This window comes from Artemia sp. Qi Xiang Cuo, chromosome 16 (genome assembly GCF_049724085.1).
Source record: "Artemia sp. Qi Xiang Cuo chromosome 16, ASM4972408v1, whole genome shotgun sequence".
In the NCBI taxonomy this organism is placed as follows: domain Eukaryota; kingdom Metazoa; phylum Arthropoda; class Branchiopoda; order Anostraca; family Artemiidae; genus Artemia; species Artemia sp. Qi Xiang Cuo.
The window spans coordinates 17,254,865-17,275,989 of NC_142809.1; the positions used below are offsets into that span (position 1 = coordinate 17,254,865).

Consider the following 21,125-nt stretch of genomic DNA (forward strand, 5'->3'; position numbering starts at 1 on the left):
GTGTGGCATTACTTTTTTTGCAACTGGGAAGCCTAAGATACATTTATTGATACTTCTAATTCAAATAGCTTCTCTGGATTTTAAATTGATTGCAAATTCGTCCTCTTCGGGGTAAAGTCGTAGTTTGGTGCCCTAAGCCCCCTAAACTATCACCCAACCACCACTGCTATTTTGGCGTCTGCTCACCCCCCTGGAAAATTTTCTGAAGCGCCCTGACTTTTTCACTTCATTTATTCTTAGTCTAGGAGACTTAAACTTCTTAACATTAATTTTCAAACAGATTCTTGTGTCTTGAGCACTCAAAAGCATCAAAAAATCATTTATTTTCCTAACATTTTTATCTAGGACACTCAAAATCATCAGCATAATCCAATGGTAGGAAGTGATATCTGCCTTTTAATTCCAGGCTATTCCGTATCCTTTGTCGTTTTTTCTTAGGACACAGTCCATCGAAATCATCTATATAAACGAGAATAGAACGCGACACAGCTTAACCCTTGATTCAATAGAAGCACTCCTATATTCCTCACGATCTTCTGAAAAGCCTTCTAGTCTTCGAATTTCAATAACAATAAGGTTGACAGTCTTACGTTTGGGAACCCATGTTAAGAAGACCAAGTTGCTTAGACTAGGCAGAAATTTATTGTGAAGAGGTGATCTTCGGTAACAAGAACATCAATCAAGCGGATAGCTTCATTTACCTGGGCAGTATCATTTGTAAAGATGGTGAATGCAGTGAAGATGTTAAAAGTAGAATAGTCAAGGCCCAAGTTTTTTTCACAGTTAAGAAAGTTTGGAAGAATAGGAAAATAAGCCTGCAAAACAGGATAAGAATAATGGAAGCTACAGAGATGACAATGGTTAAACATGGTTCTGAAACGTGGACAGTTCAGTGAGCAGAGAAGGATTCGCTAAGGTATTTTGCAGAAGAATTGTGCAGTGATTCCCAAAGCTGACTGGGCTCCGACCCATCTAACAAAAATTTCTAATCTTGGGACCCACCTTTTTGTTGCCTTAGAGCATAGAGATAGTAAATAGTAAACTCTACTGCTAGATGAGCCTACCAACATAAAAGGCCTATCTTAACTGTTTGTTTCTGTGCGTTACATAGGGAAGAACGTCGTACATTAAGATATCTTGTTCTGCAAGCCAATAAGTCATAGAACTGCTGAGGCTATTTTCAACGCAATTGATTCCCATATAAAGAAAAAAAACCTTACAGTGGAAGAGCTGTGTCAGTATATGCACTGACAGTGCTCTTGCTACGTGCGGAAAAAATAAAATTAACTTAATTTCTATTTGTAAGGTTCAAACGGATCAAACATTTTCGCAGTTCACAATAACATTCGGCATTCATCAAGCAGCTTATGCTGTGGAAAGGATCCATTGACAATGGCAGTGTTGCTGATAACTATCATTGCCTGTTTGACAAACCTATGAAAGTCCTCTTCCTGTTTACTAGCTAATATCTATGTGAGGTCGGATTTTCGGCTATGGTTTACATTAGAACTAGGTACATGAATAAATTGGATATATCAAACTCACTGCGATTAAATTAAGCAAAGTTGAGGTTGATGCTGAAACTATAATGAAGAAATATTCTAAGTGATTATGTCCTTTCCATTGAAATAACTTTGAAAAAAACTTTCAGGTGCAGTTATTTAAGTAATAAAAAATTATTCAATTCTTGTTTCTTATTTGTAAAAAAAAAGTTTCACTACCCGCCACTACGGAATTTGAACATTACCAATAAATTACCATTGTAGCGATCACGACCCACTCAATATTCATCCGCGTCCCATTGGTGTGTCGCGACCCACAGCTTGGGAACTAATTGTCTACGGATGGTTTTGGTACCCTTTTGACTACGAAGAATGTGGTTCTATCCCACTTTCTACAGCCAACTATCCCCCTTGACCAGGAATGGTCAACAGGCAATGTTTGGTAACGCGAAAATCAATCAAGTGGATAGCTTTGCTTATCTCGGTAGAACTAGCTATGGATGGTATGGATGATATAGATGGTGGATGCGGTGAAGGTTTGAAAAGTGAATATCCAGGGCTCAAAAAGGTTTTTTACAGTCTTAAAAGCTTGGAAGAACATGAAGACAAGTATTTGAACTAAGATAAGGATCTACTGAAAGATATCTGAAAATATCTAATAATCATGAGGCAATCAAGCCAGTAGCTCTGTAGCCCACAGAGTGAAGCAAAAGGAAAAGGGCTAAATAGTATTACTGAAAAACCCGCCTGCTGTGAAATAGAAGAAGAAGAAGAAAAAGGATACTAAAAGCCACGGTAATAACAGTGGTAAAGTGTTGCTCTGAAACGTAGACACTTTTAAAATTTTAGAAATATATGATATATATTTTCCTGAGAAAAATTTACAAGGATAGCTTCGGTTACTTGCTTGAATAAATTTATATTTAACAATAAACTGTACGAAATTTTCGATTTGATTCTCCTTACTTTGGCTATAACGAAAAAAAAACTAAAATATAACATTCTGGGGCAATTCGTGCCCCAGAATGATGATCCCCACATTTTTGGAATGTGTGAATCAGAATTTGATAAATATTATGAAACTTCATTAAACATTATATAATAATTAGACAAATTTCGTATCACTAGACATTATATCACAATTTGAAAAAACTTTATTGCGACAATGTGGCAAATCAGAAAAAATCATTGAAGCGTTTCCTTATATTGAGGTCTACATTCATATAAAAAAGATTTTTTTTTTGAAATCCGTTTGGTTTATCATTATATCTGCTCACAAGAGGAGATAGGGGTACCTCCTCCGATGTTTTGAAAAATCATTTCAGATAAATTTGCCAACAGTTTCCTAAGAAAAATCGTATCCCCCCCCCAAAGTTGGGTCTATTTGTACCTTAGTATAGTATTCATACATTTTCATTTGAAAAGTTGCTGAATATTTACAATACTTATTCTCTTATTATAAAGTGTTGACGTCTATCAGCATAAAAAATGTACTATATTCACGAATAATTGCATTTAATTATATCCTTAAAAGATTTGTCTTAAAAAAAACCTGTAGCAAAAGATTTATTTTTATTTTTCTATAGCCTAGTATCAGCATGTTCAGTAATTAATCCCACCCAATTCGAAAATCATTCAAGACAATATCGTATATGGACAAAATTTTGGATAAATTGAAGTGTGGATGTTCTAGTTATTCTTTCTATTTTCCATTGCAACGTTGGTATATTAAATCATTCCCTAGATTTTCAGAATTCTATCAGAAAAATATATCAGCTCTTCTCTAAAACAAGTTTTTCTAGCAATTTTTCAAGAGATTAGAAAGCTTTCCTTCCAGTGGTGCAGCAATTTTGGAAAATGTTTTTTTTTTAAATAGTAACTTGTTCTATTTAATAGTTTTCAATAGCATTATCTGAGAGAGAAAGCAAGGAGAGATAAAGAACTTGTTTAAAAACTTATTTGTATCCTTCTTGATAATAATAAATTTTTATAAATGTAATTTTAAGGGTATAATTTTTCTTTTTTTCTCATCTCAAGGGTTTTTGTATGTTCTTTTATTCCCTCTTTGTACTTGGTTTTTGAGAGAAAAAAGAAATACCATTTTAACATTATTTTTAAGCTGAAAATATTGTATAATTAATATAATCAACAGAATTATCATTCTAATATTAAAGACACAAGACATATTATCTCAAATCGTCCTTTCTTGCGTCGAAGAAAAATTGGAAGATCAGAATACTCACTTCAATTTACGTATGTTCTGCAGCCCTGTAATTAAAGCTATATTTTCCTCTACTTAAGTGCTTATTTCCCTTTTTCTCTTTTCAGAGTCGTTATCTATTTAACGCATAAACAAAAACAAAAATCTTTTATTCTTTAAAGTTGAAAGTTCTTTAGAGGGAGTAAAGAGGGAATTTTTTAATCGGTTTAAAGTTCATTTTTTAATCGGTTAATTTTTGAATCGGTTTAAAGAATTTTTTAATCGGTTTAAATCAGTTGAAAGTTCTTTAGAGGGAGTAAAGAGGGAATTTTTTAATCGGTTTAAAGTTCATTTTTTAATCGGTTAATTTTTTAATCGGTTTAAAGAATTTTTTAATCGGTTTAAATCAGTTGAAAGTTCTTTAGAGGGAGTAAAGAGGGAATTTTTTAAACGCAGCTGTGATTGCCCAAGGTTGCTTGGTTCTGCAGTGGTTGTTAGTAGTAGTTGTTGTGATTTTTCTACGTGAAATAATAATTTTTAACCAACAAAAATAAAAAAATTTTTCTAGTCGGAATACTTTTTCCAGCAATTTCTCTGTTTCTTCCTTCCGGAATTTTAATATTTGGGAATTTAAAAAGAGTTTATACTTGTGACAAAATCATGCTTTCTAGTCCATTTTTTATTTTATTTAGGCATTTTCTATTTGAAACCTTTTGAAAATCTATTTTCCCAAACATACAGAACTACGTTTCTCTAGTCCCCTTTTCTCCTTTTCAGTCCCCCCCCCCAAAAAAAAACAAAAATCAATGATAAAGGCTCTTTTTAGGGTACCAACAGATTTTCTTAAATAGATAACTTGGAGTCTACAAAACATTTGAAATAGTTCGTTTAAGAAGATTATAATTAGAAATTTTCACTGCTTTTCTAAAACAAATACTAAAAAAAAAACAAGTTTTTAATTTTTTTATCTTCTATAATTCATTATATGACCCATTAATTTAATCAAGTTCTTTCGCTTCTGGCTGAATTTCCTTAGAATCGTGACGTTTTCCATCCCCTTTCCCCCTATTTTCCATCATTTTTTGTTTACAGTGGCAGTGGAAATTTTTCAAGCAAATTTTTTAAAAGCAAGATATTATGAAAACGAGTGAAAAAAATTTGCCACCATTTCTTTCCAGCCAAAAAATGTCAGTTGTTATGCCACTTTTATTGCAGTATTAAATGCAGCTAGGCTAACAATATCAAAATTTTGGTTAGAGTTTGGTAAGAATTTGGTTATATAGTAGTTGTCCACTAAATCAGTGGAACTTCAAGTTACCAAAAAAATTACTAAATAGTAACAGATATTATCTCGTAAAACCGGTTTTGGATATTTAATATATACGACTTCAAAGCAATTACATTCAAACTTTAACACTAAAGATATAGATTATTTTCAAATGATAAAGCTTATATACTAAAATAAATATAAAAATAAATATATTTATTATAAATAAATGCTAAAATAAATTGTAGCTACATTTAATAAAAATGTAGCTACAATGTAGTTTTCCAAAATGTAGCTACAATGTAGTTTTCCGAAGCTAATTGTCTGGTATAAAGACCGTGACAACCGGTTATTGTCTGATCTTCCAGATCCAAATTCTCGAGTGTGTACTAGCTAAAACGAAAGTACCAAACTCGACAACAATTTTTGTTCATAAAACTCAAATGTTAACGATATATTTGCTTCCCAAGACTACTATACCTTCGAAGAAAAGCTAAACCGTCATAAGCTGTTTAGTGCCATATCTTTTTAGCCGATTTTTTTCCCATTTTTTTTTATTTGGCACTCACTCCTATCAAAAACTGCTATAATGTATAAGGTGGCTTTTTAATCAGAAAATATTTTCTAGATTTTTCCTATTTTCAAAATGTGTGAGTTTCCATGGAAACTCACACATTTCCCACATTTCCCACATGGAAACTCACACATGAGTTTCCCACTTAAACAGTTCAAATATTCAGATTCCATTTCCACCGTCCTTTCCAATTTAAGGTATTTAAATTCAAACTTGAACATTAATGATGTACAACATTTCTAAATTAAAGTTATTCATAAAAAAGAAACATATTTATAAATAATAATATTTTAATGTTTTAAAGTAAAGTTTTGAAACCAGCATATTGTTACTTATTCACAAGCCACTGTACACATAGTTCAATCTGTCTCTGAATGAACTGTTCACCAGAGCTATAATATTTTATATTTTCTTTATATTATCTAATGTACACACTATAATCGAGTCTATATGTTACCTAGTCTATTGACCAAAATATACAGACTAGAAGCAGAAACTGTCTGATGGTGTTTGGGTTGTAAAGATAAAGGTAAAAAGGTAAAGAATACGGCATTGGACTTTACAGTCCCTACTGGTGGTGCTGATCTTAGTTTCTTGGCCCTTCAGCCAGGAAGTTCAATGGGGGGGGGTGGGCCAGCCATCCTCTGCTTTTGCTCGCCCTTACTATTTACCATCCCCAGATTTTTCTAGGTACCATTTAAAGCTGGGTCGACTCTGGCTGAGCTTACAGAGTCACGCCACTGACCCCTGTCCCAAACCAAATAATTGAATACACAAGGATTCTTAAACATACATATATTGTGCTTTAAGTTTGGAGGTATATGGCTCTAACAGGTTTTTTTGAATTATCAGTGATTTTTATTTATTAATTTCTCAAATATTGTAGTTAAAGCTTATAGTGCTTTGAGATCCATCCTTCTAAGTCAATTTTTTTTTCTTTCTCCATTAATTTTGTCCATATGAGACAGGAAACCAAATTTAAAGTTCTTAAGATGAGGGGGTCTTTATCCTTAAAAACACTAAAAAGTGTATCCAAGGGCAAAACTTCTTTGGGGATCTCTCTTTATCCTTGCGCGAAGGCATCGGGATTTGTATCGGGTGGCTATTATAAAGAAAAAGCTCTTACTATTTACTAGTTGGTAATATGGAGTTTTCAACATTAGTTATCCTTTTTCTTAATTTCATAGTATTTTTTTGGGGGGGGGGGTGGCTCTCTTCTTAAACATATGTTTTATTTTGCTGCAAAATCAGAGGCTGAATCAGCTGTAATTTTCCTTTTGTGAATTATCAGATATTTTATTCTAAGCTTAGAGCACTTTAAAGTATATCCTTCTTATATTAATTTGAAGCAAATTAATTTTGTTTAGCTAAGACAGGCAACCAGATTTTTTATTGATAGCGAGTGGGGTTTTCAGTATGCTATGCTAATTCTGGGGTGTTGCAACTATCCTCCAACACTTAATTAAAATCAATTTGTTCAAAGACAATATAAGCTGAAATATGTAAAAGCACAAATAAATCTTAGGTTCTTACTTCTTCCTTTTTTCTTTTCAGAAATTCGTGTAAACACTGGAAGTCCTTCAACTGGTAGCTATGCTCAACGATTAGAGCCATCTATGTTCGGTAATTGAGTTTTCTTGCAAAATTAATGGAATATAGTAAAAGATCATCCTAGTTTGGGGATCCTGGGGATGATTGTCCTCCTCCCATGCCTTCTTCTAGTTTCTCCAAGTTAACCACTACTGACAGATTAAAATCTAAATTTATAGATGCATTAAATTTAGATGGGGATTTAAATTTATTAACTTAATTTTTCATTATAAATTTAACATAAAAGTTATTTTGTAAATCAGTTTCTAACTTTTTAGCACCTCCTGCCCTATCATTTTCATGACCTGGTATTCTCTAATTAAGTTTTATTTTATAATGAATGAAATTTATTTCAGTAAGAAATGAAAGAATCGAAGCTCTGTTGTTGCTTGCAAATCCCTACATTGCTGTGCTATGATACGACATTTCTAACTTAATCATCTCTAACTTTAGTAAATTTCAAATTTATAGTTAGCAGACTGAGGGACAAGGAGGAATCTTTATCGAAGGCAGGCATAATGAGGGGTACACACGCTCTGAATTGGAAAGAGTAAGACATAGTATATTTAAAGATAAAAAAAAGAATATATAATGAAATGCAACCTTTCCTTGCATACATGCTGACAGCGCAGTGGAACTATAGTATATATAATTAAAAAAAAAAACATTTGAGCCAATCTTTCCTTATCCCTCGAATAAACTTTTATGGGCTACTTTGGGTTTCACTTATCTAATTTGTTAGTGTTTTTATTATATCGTTTTGCTGATAATTGAAAGTGAATATCTGAGCAACCTCAGCCCTACTTCCACCCACTGTAATAACATCCCTCAACACCCTTTTGACCGTCAAAACATTGAAACTGTTAATGACACTAATATTACGTATCAAGTCACATCTTTTAAAAATCATATAAAACAAATCCCTCAGCTCACCATCCAAAGTTTAACTTCGTTACCTCAGCTTCGTTTAATCGTAAACAATCTTGGCTGAACCTTTATGAGGATATGAGGCTAAGGTTCTACCTAAATTTCTATGTTTTGAGGTTTTTGTGGATTTTCTTTTTATTAGTTTGTCCAAAGTTAATACTTTGCCAAAATTTCAGTTAATCTTCGAAGAATTTTTGATTGAACTAGATTCTCAATGGTTTCTTCGTTCTAGTATTTGCAATATTTTTCTCTGCAGACGGCTATTAGTCATATAGCCAAAATTTTCCCTTAAGTTGTATTTTAATCACTGTCTTTAGAAAAATTCGTCATTAGCCTTTTTTATTTTATGTATATATATACTATAAAAGACAAGAACTAACATTTTGAAGCAACATTAACGAAAACATTGAGGTAAATTCTGAATGATAATTGTTTTATTTTGTAATATAAATATGTTTTTAGTATATAAGACGGCATAGTGGAGGTCTTTACCGTAATATCTGCTTTTCATTCAATCTTTTCTGCTTTTCATTCAATCTTTTCTGCTTTTCATTCAATCTTCACTTGCTGAAATCATCCTCGTTGTTGTTTTGCCTATTTGTTGTCTTTCAGTTTATTTGTTCCTTTATTTTTTCGTACTCCTGGTGGGATCTTTATTTGAAAGTAATAAGTAGCATAAATAACGGTCCATATGTCTCCATTGTCATCTTTAGCTGTGTTGAAAGTTTGGTATATGAGTTTACGACCTAAATTCCAAATCTGTCCTGAAAAGTAATTTTTCCAGCTCAAAGAAATATATTACAAATCTCTTTTTTTTCAGTGAACATTATGTCACGACTAAAAGTACCATATTTTAATTTATAAACCACACGGGCCTGCCATAGCAAGAAATAAATTAAAGAAACGAATATTGAGAACAACGGGTTTTTGTATGGTCAAATACTGAACGAAACAAAATGAATGTTTCGGGAGGGTAACTGCACGCTCACATTTAATGAAAGGAAATATGAACGAAACAAACGGGATAAAAACAAAAGTACACGGAAAGTAAACAGGATAAACAAACAAAAACCAAAATTGGAAGAATTGAAAAGCCTACAAAATAAAAGAACGCGGTTTGGCTTGGTTTGTTTCGTTCATATTATTGTTTAGAAAATATAACCATTTTCCCTTCTGACTTTCTTTTATAGCACTTAAGAAGGGAAGCGGTTGGCCCCCAGATATTCATTTTGTTCAGAAAATACTTTTCTGACCAAAATTTTGTTCGCTCTTATTTTTGTTCAGAAAATATAACCTTTTTCCTTTGTAACTTTCTCTTATTGCGCTTAAGAAGGGAAGCGGTTGGCACCCGGATATTCATTTTATTTTGTCCAGTATTTTTGCTGACCTTAGAAAACCCCATATTCTCTCTATAAAACTCATTTCTGTAATTTGCTTTTTAGCAACATATTTCAAGATTCTAGACCATAGGAGTGAGTACAACAGTTTTTTTTTGTCAAAATTATTGCTTCAAAAGAAAAATCTAATTTAAAAAGTCGAAAATAAATTCAAAATAAACTACGTAATAGAGGTATTTAGTTTATTTATTTACTAGATTATATAAAGCTAATCTATTGCAAGTATATTGGTAAATAATCAATTAGCTATATTGAAATTCAATTCTGCTTTACTGAATCAAAATTTGAACCGTCATTCAGATTCAAATTCATTATCCATACTTTTTACTAGGTGCTACAATTTTATTTTATTTTTGAAGGAATTCCTTGCTTTATAGTATTTTTGTTTCTATTCTGCATAGAAATTGGTTTACTCGTTTCTTTTCCCCATCTGTGTCAGAGCTTCTATTCATTTTGATTCATTGAACTGCGAAATTGCCCATATTTGTTGCTGAAATTGAAAAGGGCCTTGAAATGGTATTTCCTAGAGATAATACATGGAACTATTCATGTCTATATAATACTACAGGAAGTAGAGAATTTTTTTTTTGGGGGGGGGGGTTGGGGTCAACAAAACTACATAAGGATAATACACTGAGGCACTTCGAGTCTGTTAAGATACCAATATCCTCATTAAATATAAATGACATGGTTTTATACAGATACGAAGGTAAGGAGGAACAGGCCCGGATCGAATAGGTGCGGGGCTCTATTGGAATTTTTTTTATATATTAGATATTTAAAAAGAATTCAGATCTATATATATATATATATACATATATATATACATATATATATATATATATATATATATATATATATATATATATATATATATATATATATATATATATATATATATATATATATACTACACTACTTTATATGTGAGTAATAATTGTTTATATATTTATTTATGTATTTTTTCCGGAAAATTGATATCTTGGGACATTCTCGCATAAGAAACAATCTAGATAGATCAGAAGTCTGAGAAGAATCATTAAGAGTCTTATTTTTTTTTTGCAAACGACGTCATTTACTATGTTATTACATGTTAAAGCATTTCTTATGACATCATATATGGCATCATATAAGTACTTTCTTATATGATGTCATGCATAGCATAAATAAGATTGTTTTTATCTCCAACGCAACAATTATTTATATAATATAATGTCTTTTGAAAGGCCCAAAAACGAAAATTTGCAGTTTTGTCGCACCATCTGAACAATTGAAAGAAACAAAGGTGGTCGTCAATGCCTTCCATACGTTGTAAAATCAAAAACCTGTACTAGATAAATCGGTGGTTGAAAAAGAAGTTTTTGTCCCATCACCTGAACAATTAAAAGAAACATAGGTTTGGCGATATGTCTTTCATAATGACAAAAGACAAGGCGAGGCAAAAGTGAAATGTGCAACGCAAAAAGAAAAATGTAATTTTAGAAAGGCACCACCTCTAATTTAAAGTTCATTTGGACGTCATTACATCAAGAAAAGGCTCAAATTGTCTGCGTTTAGAAGGCAAGTGACAGTTATTATCCATATATAGCAGCTTGCCGCGTCCCCCATACCTTTTTTAAAAGAAACAAACGTTTGGTGATACGAATCTCATGGTGACGAAAGATAAGCCGAGGTGTAACGAACCAAACAAATTTAAAATGATAATGATGACGATTGGGTTTTGGATTTTGACATTGATAAGGTCATCAATACCTACCATACTTTTGAAAATCAAAACTATGGACTGGATAAATCGTTGGAAGAAAATCAGGTGGTGGGACAATCGTTTTGTCCCACCACCTGAACAATTAAAAGAAACAAAAGTTTCGGCGATACGTCTTTTATAATGACAAAAGATAAGCCAAGGCAAAAGAAAAAGTTTTTGTCCTACCACCTGAACAATTAAATAAAACAAAGATTCGCCGATATGTCTTTCATAATGACGAAAGACAGGCCGAGGCAGAAGTTAAAGGTCCAATAAAAAAAAATGCAATTATACAAAACCACTTCTTCTAGTTTAAGGTCTATTTGGACGTCACGACATCAAGAAAAGGCTCAAATTGCCTGCCTTTATAAAACAAGCGACAGTGACAATCTATATATAGAAGCCTGCCGCGTGCCGAGTGCAGGGGCCTGGTATTTTACCAGACCCCTAGGTAAAATACCAGTATTTTATATATGTATTAAAAGCTCCCAGTATTTTATATATATATATATATATATATATATATATATATATATATATATATATATATATATATATATATATATATATATATATATATATATATATATATATATATATATATATATATATATATATATATATATATATATATATATATATATATATATATATATATATATATATATATATATATATATATATATATATATATATATATATATATATATATATATATATATATATATATATATATATATATATATATATATATATATATATATATATATATATATATATATATATATATATATATATATATATATATATATATATATATATATATATATATATATATATATATATATATATATATATATATATATATATATATATATATATATATATATATATATATATATATATATATATATATATATATATATATATATATATATATATATATATATATATATATATATATATATATATATATATATATATATATATATAATCTAACAAATATTATCCAGTAATGCAAATCCGGGCCGTAGGAGGAAAAGGTAGCTATGTAGGTATGTTCTATTCTGATAACCAACTTATTTTTATTAGTCAAACGTTCAGTAAACTTATATTCTTTTTTTAATTCTTAAAAAAGTGATTATTGTATGTGTGTATTTCAAAGCTGATAAAGAAATATACGAAACAGAAACAACAGAAACAGTTATGAAGTGTCTTTTTAAATAATGTTCAAACATTAAATTGTAGTCATAAGTCTATTATGCCCCTCTCAGCCTGAATAGAGTGGGTGTAGTAAATATAGAGGTATTATCTGGGTTTTTGTAGGAAGCAGCAAGGCCATACCAAGAGGGGGGTTAGGGGTGTTAGAACCCCTCCCCCCAGCCTTCCCGAAATGTTCGTTTGACTCGTAAAAACGTAACAGAAATGGGTATAAACAAATTTTGTGTGTGTTTTTTTTAGTTTTTTTTTTTGTAACCTCCCCCCCCCCAAAAAAAAAAAAAACTGAGTAAAATCCCCTCGGAAAAAAAATCCTGGGTACGGCCTTGGGACGCATATTACTTAGTATGATTGTACTTTTTAGACTTAGAGATTTTAGGAAGAAGAGAGAATGCGTCAACGAAAATTTTCCTCTTAGATTTACAATTGAGAAGTGCTGAGTCATCAAACACATTTAGTCCTTAGTTTTATAGATTATGAGCAAGTGTTTGATTCAGCTGATAGAAGCCCTTTAACGAGGGTCCTATTCTTGTATGGTGAACCAGATAAATACATTAAAGTGATTAGTACCATGTACGAGATTAACATTGCTGCGATTATTGATTAGCTGAGATTAACAGCTGGTTTTACATTAAATCAAGATTTAAGCAAAGTTGCGCAATATCCCCATTTGTTTGGATTATTTTGATGTACTTTGTCCTTAGGAACACAATAAAGGCAACCGGAGAACACGGAATCAATTGGGGAAGTAAAACTTTCCCAGGCTTAGATTATGCTGATGATTTAAGCATCCTCGATTAAAATGTTAACAAAATGAATGAATTTTTGAAGTATTGGAGTGTTTATTGTGCAAGAATAGGTTTGAAAATGAATGTCGGGAAGACTAAGTCACTAACATTAAGAACACGTTAGGGTGGAGAGGCAATGTTGGGTAACGAGAAGATTGGTCAAGTGAACAGCTTCACTTACTTAGGTTTTATTATTAATAAAAATGGTTGATGCCGTGAAGATGTTAAATGTAGAAAAGCAAAGCTGAAAAAAGTTTGGAAGAGTAGGAAGAAAAGTCTGCGAACCAAGAGTAGAATATTGGAAGCTACAGTGATGACATTAGTCAGGTGCGATTCTGAAACGTGGGTGCTCTGAAAGACGGTGGAGGATTTACTAGATTTTTTCCCGAGAAATTGCCTACGAATTGTTTTGATTATCCAATTAACTGACCGTATCTCAAACAATATGCTGTGCAAAAATTGAGGTTCAATCCCAATTTCTAGGGCTATAATGATGTAAAGGTTCTTCAGATGAAGGATGATAGATTGCCAAAGATATCCCTTGTTGGCCAACCATCCGGAGCCCAACGAAAATTATGTTGTCCCCCAAATGGAATGTGAGGTTATAAGGAAAGATTTATGGAAAATTAGAACTCCCTGGGAGAGTGCAAAGAGGGAGGATTTGAATAGATTGAGACGGAGAAGGAGAGTGTGTAGCTTTGTTGGCCTCTGGTGACTCGGTGCTGCAGTAAGCTACTGTGTAAAGAAAAGGTCCAAACTTGTCTTTTTATTTGATTACTTTATTTTGATTTTTGACTTTTTTTTTAGATTAAATTTGCCCTGTTTCTCTTGGACTGAAGGTTTTTTCAAAGTTGAAGCTCTAGCTTTTAGCCAAATTCAGTGTCAGATCACTCGATAGGGTTAATACTTACTTTAAAAAAAATTACCTGAAGCCTCAAAAGCAGGGAAGCTTTAAAGCTTGGATTTGGAGCTTGAAAGCATGTTGGGAGAAGGGGTTGAGATTACCCCAAGATCATTCCTAAAATTTTCCTAAGAAATAATTTTAGAACAAGAGGAATCATAGTATGCCTCTTAAGGTGGGGGGGGGAGAGAGGGTGTCTGAAGCTCCGATACAGTGAGGTTTTATAACTAAGCATTTACGAGGGTGACGTTGACATAAGTGCATCTCTTGAGGAGGCAGAGATCACCCCAAGATCAGACTTAAGAACCTTCTGTGAATAATGAAATTCTGATTAACATAACTTTGTGTAATTTTATAACTAACTGTATCGATTTATACAGTAATAAGACTTTAACTGGGCTGTTAATCCATTCTTGAAAGTTTAGTCACCTAGCATAAGAATTTGCAGGTCTGAAGGTTTGAAGTGCCAGGTTTGAAGTTGGAATTTGAAGGCCAACATCTAGCCCTTAATTAAAACTGTAAATCTATTCATGTAGCTCAACATTTCTTCGAGATACTGAGAAGATACTCTCATGGGCGTCTATTGGATGGTGGAGGTAGGGTTGAAAAAAAAAATAAAAGCTGCTCCCTCCAAAAATTGAACAGTCTTTTTTTGGCATTTTTGTATGAAATAATCGAAACAAACATAGATACCTCCCTAAGTTTTCAGGTTTATCTGATTTGGTATCACCTAGGTATCTGGTTGTCTTTGTTAAAAATATGAAAAATCTTTGCCACACCCCTAAGTTTTCTTGAATTGGCACCCCTAGGTACTCTTCTGAAGTTTCTCAAATTTTTGTTCATGGTATGTCGAATTAATTAATTCTTTCTGACATCTTGCCCGGATAATCGACCAGTACCTTATCAACTCGAAGGATAATGTAATTAAATGGATGTATTTGAGTGGTAAATTAGCTAATCAACAATAAATGAAAGTTTATATATTGTCAAAAGAAACTTCTAAACTTATAATGAAAACTTTAGATGTTATACGTTGTAAGAAGTTTAGTAAACTGTTGCTAAGTCAGTCTTCTCTTCTAGCTAAGCATGTGAAACAATTTTGCAAATGTTTGAAAAAAGAGTTTGAGAGAACAGTACAAGGACAATAATAGGAGGAGGGACACCTGAAATCCTAATCTTCTTTAATTTCTGGATATTCGTCATTCAAATTTTGAAATTGAATTATATTTTTGATTATTCCCCCCTTCTCCCCCTAGGAAATGGTCCACATTAAAAATTCCTTGGTAGGCCTATATGCCTGGAACAGTGGATGTAATTTTTATGATAGTTATTTTCGTGTATAGCCTACTGCAGCATCACCCATTGACACTAACGCTCAGGTTACTATTTCTCAAAATTCCACTATTTTTAGAACATTCAACGTTCACACACAGAAGAATAGAAATATCACTTTGAAGATATCTTGGGACTTCCTGTAACTGGTTCAAAATATCAAACGGACAATCCAGTCACATTCTAGATGACCGGATTGTTTGAATATATTTGAGTGTCAAAATGGATCAGTTAGGCTTACCTTTCTGATATAGCCTATGTTTCACAAATAAAGTGATTGGCTATGCGTCGCAACAACGGAACTAAAGAAATTCAGGCAAATTTTTGCAGAATTACAGAAAACTGATCTCCATACTCATATTTGATACAGATTAGTCAATCGCTTTTATTCCCCATACGAACTATAGAAAATATCCGCCACAAAGTATACGATCCTATGATTTCTTAAAAGGTTGTTGCCCGATGTCATGACTAGTCAACGAGCAAAATAACCCACCTACCCACACACTGTGCGTCTTTGTCGCATACTCAACTTGCCGAACTCTCAACAGTCGTACACTCAATCAGTACACTCAACTGATTTATTCTTATTGTGGTTGTTACGCCTGAAGGTTGTATCTTGCATTTTCGTACTTCTGAGATAAGTGTTAAAAAACTGTTTGCTAAGCTGTTCTATAAGGGCGGATAAGCAGGGCAACGTATGCTGAATCACAAATAGGGTAAAAGAATATTGGGTTTCAGCTGGCTATCCCAGATTTATGTTAAGTACGTAGGACTGGCCGAAAAAGTAGATATAATGTCAACTCGTGAGATAAATTTTATCTTGCTGTTAGATTGGATTTTTTTTTGCGAACACCTAAAATGTCGCGGGATTCAAATTATTTTTAGTTTTTTATTCTCATATTAATGCACTAAAGGTAAGAAGGGGAAATGGATCCACATAAAGATGTTTGGAATCGTTTTGTTTGACATCTGCTTCATCCAGGGCGTTTTGGGTTGACTCTGATGAAGAAAAGATACGTAGTACTCTTGGTAAAATTTCGGAAAAATAAGAGTATGGCACAGTTCCATCAGATCATCTTATTTCACAACAGGAAGAGGAATTGGTCCTTTGTATGCATCAACGAGTTGCAAAAAGAGTTTTTTTCTGGGCGCAATTTTGCGTCGTTCACTTGGATGACTGGAAAGTCACAACCGTAATCGTACCTAGAATGGATCTCGGCTGGGCACTCAATCGAGTAGTTGGACCACTTTACCAAATTTCATTTTACGTGCAGCCTTCTCTCTTCAATCCCACAGGTCCTTTCTGTCTCTCCATTTTCTGTCATCTGCTTGCCTAGAGTCCAGCCAAAAACCACAGTCATCAGTCACGTGTACTTTATATGTCTTAGGTTTTTTTTGTTTTTTTTTAATTTGGCAGATGGTTTTTCAGTTTCCTATTGAAATGAGCAAGTTTATGGCTGTTCTCTCTATATACGAATGCAAGCTGTTCGGATCTTGGCGTGTATCAATTCTTTGAAGAAATATTGGGTTTAGTTCTGGGACGTGCGGCAGTGTCCAAACGGTATGAGGCAACAAATATATGCTTAAACTGCCCACATCAGCTGTAAGTGATGAATAAGAGCTTCTCGTACTTGTAGAGTCTTTGATAACGTCATGCATCAATATAGCGACTTCATTGATACCTCTTTAGGATTTCGTCTGGTTTTAAGCGTTATAATATAATGAGCCTCCTTGTTCACTAAGCCAAAAATTGTCATGTTGTAAACTTGCTAGTTTTCTTTGATAAAAGATAGGTCCACATTTTTCGTTTGGAGTTTCAAGAGCCCTTTTAAAGTTCATTTTCAATAGCATTGTGTTCTCTCGTCCTTCCCTTCCATGCAAAAGATCTATATCTTGTCCCGTCTATAATTACGCGAGGACGTCTTGCCCTCGACTGGTACACCGGAAATGACTCAGTCTCACTCTCTTTATGTCACTAAGTATGTAGGATCGGGTGCGTTTCTGTCACTGTTTTTTTTTTGGTAGTTTGGAAAGAAAGGCATCGAATTGAAGTTTCTTGTTGACGTATGCTATAAATTGTATCAACGTATATTTTGAACATTTTGGACTGGTTAGTCCAGAGCTTGGATATAATCTTGAAGCCATTGCCCGACAATAATGAGAATCATCCGAATATGATCCCTAGCGCGTTATTTATCCAACTGTTAATCGCTTGGTTGTTAGAATCTTGAGACTGAACACATTTTTTCTATCTTTACCAGCAGTACCAGCATTTCGGCTTTTTTTTCGTTTTTGTTATTCTTAAAACATTCAGCCATGAACTTTTCACCGCGTTGCTTCTAACGCGTGAAAGAGAGTGAACGGGTTTTAAGTATTGCCTGTAGTTGTCTTTGGTAATCAACTCGGTTTTTTTTTTCACACATATTAAGAGAAGTTGTCTCTGCGACTTCAGTGAGTGTAACTACTGGCCTAACTGTTATAAGATTTTTAATCTGTCTTTATATACTAAATTATATGCTTAAATATTATGTAAGATGTCAGCATGGCGAAAATTCTAAAAATATGATATTTTTTGGTAATTCGAGTTCTGCTCTCATCTTAATTTTCTTATAAAAATTTCGGTTTTGTAAAGCAGTAGGTTGCATATAATCTTACCAGAAGTTCAACAGCATGTTGTTTATGTATGCATATTTTGACACACAGTCCAGTTAAATGAAATAGAACTCTGACACAAAGGTTGCACATAGGCAAAGCGACGATTGTAATAGTATAAAAATATTTACCTTGAACAAATGACCTTTGTTATGAAGCTATAATTATTTTTTCCCGTTATAATTCACGAGTTCGGCAACAACCTTAGTTGAACCTTGGTTTTTTCTTGTGGATATTGCACATCAGTCCCGTTGTTGATTTTTAGGGAAGGAATTAAAGTCCCCTTAGAGGCCTTAGACGATAGTAAAGTCTTTTTGACAATTCCCAGCCAGCTCTTAGCTAGAGAATGTTGAATGTAGGCTATGCTTTGATGAATTGAAGACTGACCTTTTTGCTCTTTGAAAGTAGCCTGTGCTTCTTTTGTTTTGCTCGGATAGCCTTTCTTCAGTGGGAGTTGAAGCAAATTCTGTCCTATTTTGTTATAAACTTTGCTCAACAAAAAAGTGGTTCAATGTTCTTATATGTTGAGATAATGAATGGACTCTAAACTGTCCTTCTTTTCAGGATCAACATCCAGGGAAGATGTGCATCAATATCACAGTGATGGCAACTCGGGACAAGGTAGATTCAAAATAATTCACCAGGCTTTTCTCGAATTTTTTCAGCCTAGTACGGCATCCGGTTTTTCTTTTCTTGACAAAATTGCAATGTCAATTTTCACTTAGTATTTTTCCATTATTTTAATTAAGAAACAAAATATATAAATGTCAAATTAAGCATCGTGAAAAAAGCAGCTGATATTCAAGCTTTAATCGATAACTCATAAAAAATATTATAAGGAGTAATAGCAAGGTCAAATGGATGCTTTTTCAAACTTAGGTCACGTCGGCATACAGAGTTGTTATTTTTCCAGAGGGAGCCAAATTTTTCCAGGCAGAAAAAAATGCATAAAATAAAATATAAAGGAAATACAAAAGCATAAAATCAGGAGATATCAAGAGAGAGGGCTGGTCTTCCTCTACAGACATGACCATATAATCCTTCTAAATTGTCTGTTAATACTCTGGTCTGTCATGTCTCTTTTAACGTATCTTTTGAGGTTTCAGATCTTTTTAACGTATCCCCGCCTTTTAAAAATATTTGTAGGCCAATAACACTGTGTTTACTTAATATCCGTAAGAACTTAAACTTAATTTTAATTCTTGGATTATTTTTAGCTGACCAATCATAGATCTTTTACATCATTATTTGAAAAAAACTACGTTTTCTAAAGAGTTAAAGAGGCTGAGTTAAAAGGTCGAACCTTAAAACGTACAGGGGTTAGGAGGCACAGTTGGGGGCTACCGCCCCCCAAACCCCCACTTTCGCAGCCTTTAAATATAAAAAATTTCTTTAAACTGAAAGTAAGGAGCGACATTAAAACTTAAAACGAACAGAAATTATTCCGTATATGAAAGAGGCTGTGCCCTCCTCAACACCTCGCTCTTTACGCTAAAGTTTGACTTTCTCACAACTCTTTTTTTAAACAATAAAAACTTTAGCCTAAAGAGCGAGGCGTTGAGAAGGGCACAGCCTCTTTCATATACGGAATAATTTCTGTTCGTTTTAAGTTTTAATGTCGCTCCTTACTTTCAGTTTAAAGAAATTTTTTTTATATTTAAAGGCTGCGAAAGTGGGGGTTTGGGGGCGGTAGCCCCCCAACTGTACCTCCTAACCCCTGTACGTTTTAAGGTTCGACCTTGTAACTCAGCCTCTTTAACTCTTTAGAAAACGTAGTTTTTTTCAAATAATTTCTGCACGTTTTTGTACAGTTTATTACTTATTATTGCTTGACTAACTGTTAGCTAATCGTGTCAGGAGTTGAAGTGGGGGGCTGCCGCCCCCCAAACCCCCCGCTCTTGAATATTCTTGTCTTAAGGCTTTTAATTCCTGAATACTCAAATCACGTCGTACAGGGTGCCTCCTAATCCCTGTACGTTTTAAGGTTCGAACTTGTGAATCAGCCTCTTTAACAGCCCCCCAACTGTGCCTCCTAATCCCTGTAGGTTTTAAGGGTCGACCTTGTAACTCAGCCTCTTTAACTCTTTAGAAAACGTAATTTTTTTCAAATAATTTAAAAAAGAAACTGAATTTCTTTTTAAAGTTAAAATTCAGTATATAAAAAAGTTGCTCTGATGGTGAATCGAACCCGAGTTTTCCGCCTGACAGTCTATAGTATCAACCGCTGGACTATACAGACACAATAGTAATTCTTTTTTAGTAAATTAAAGCTATTTTCGACGCAAGCAAATTCCCAAAAAACTGGATATTTGGTTTTTGGAAAACAGGGAAGGAGTGATCAGATTGAGCTGAAATTTCGAGGATAAGCTCACAGGCCCCAGGAAAGCTTATCCTCTAAATTTCAGCCCGATCAGACAACGTTAAAGGGGGGTTGTGGTGGGAAAAATTAACATGGGCTAATATAGGAAAACGAGGTTTTTCGTAAATGTAAATTCGGGGGATAATTTTTTCGGTCTGAAAATATCAAAGGCCCTAACAGGCCGAATTCTGCTTCGAATGAGTCCTCATTCAACCGGATTCGTTGCCAACTGTGGCCTGTAGACGTGGCTAAGAAAAAAAAGAAATGATGATGAATTTTAAGTGGCTATATTTGGTTTTTTGAAAACAGGGAAGGAGTGATCGGATTGAGCTGAAATTTCGAGAATTAGCTCCCGGGCCCTAGGAAAGCTTAACCTCTAAATTTCAGCCCAATCGGACAACGTTAAAGGGGGGCTGTGGTGGGAGGGTCTAAACGTCCGGCCCAGTTTACCCCATGAAGCTAAAGTCGGAGGAGGATGAAATTTTGCAAGTTTCTTAGTTTGAGCTTGAGCTACAAAATGCGATTACCGCCGTCTCTCTGCGACCTCTAGGACATGAAATCGCTTAACATTGTGGTGGGTCGCCTCTTTATAGAGGCACAAGTGTGCCTCCTTGATGACGTTACGTGGGTTATATTATGGAATGGTAAATAAATCTGCAACAAAAAATATT

General features: G+C 33.5%; 1 protein-coding gene across 4 annotated transcripts in view; it reads left to right on the forward strand.

Annotated features, from left to right (window-relative positions):
• LOC148942634 (lachesin-like) overlaps positions 1-21,125 on the forward strand; it is a 582,410-nt gene that overhangs the window by 549,998 nt on the left and 11,287 nt on the right. For 2 of the 4 annotated variants that reach the window (XM_089102786.1, XM_089102790.1), the window contains 2 exons: positions 7,098-7,166; positions 18,660-18,716. In XM_089102786.1, coding sequence (XP_088958912.1) covers positions 7,098-7,166; positions 18,660-18,716 — 126 coding nt within the window. The remainder of the gene's footprint in view (positions 1-7,097; positions 7,167-18,659; positions 18,717-21,125) is intronic. The other 2 variants (XM_089102787.1, XM_089102789.1) reach the window with 2 other exon arrangements.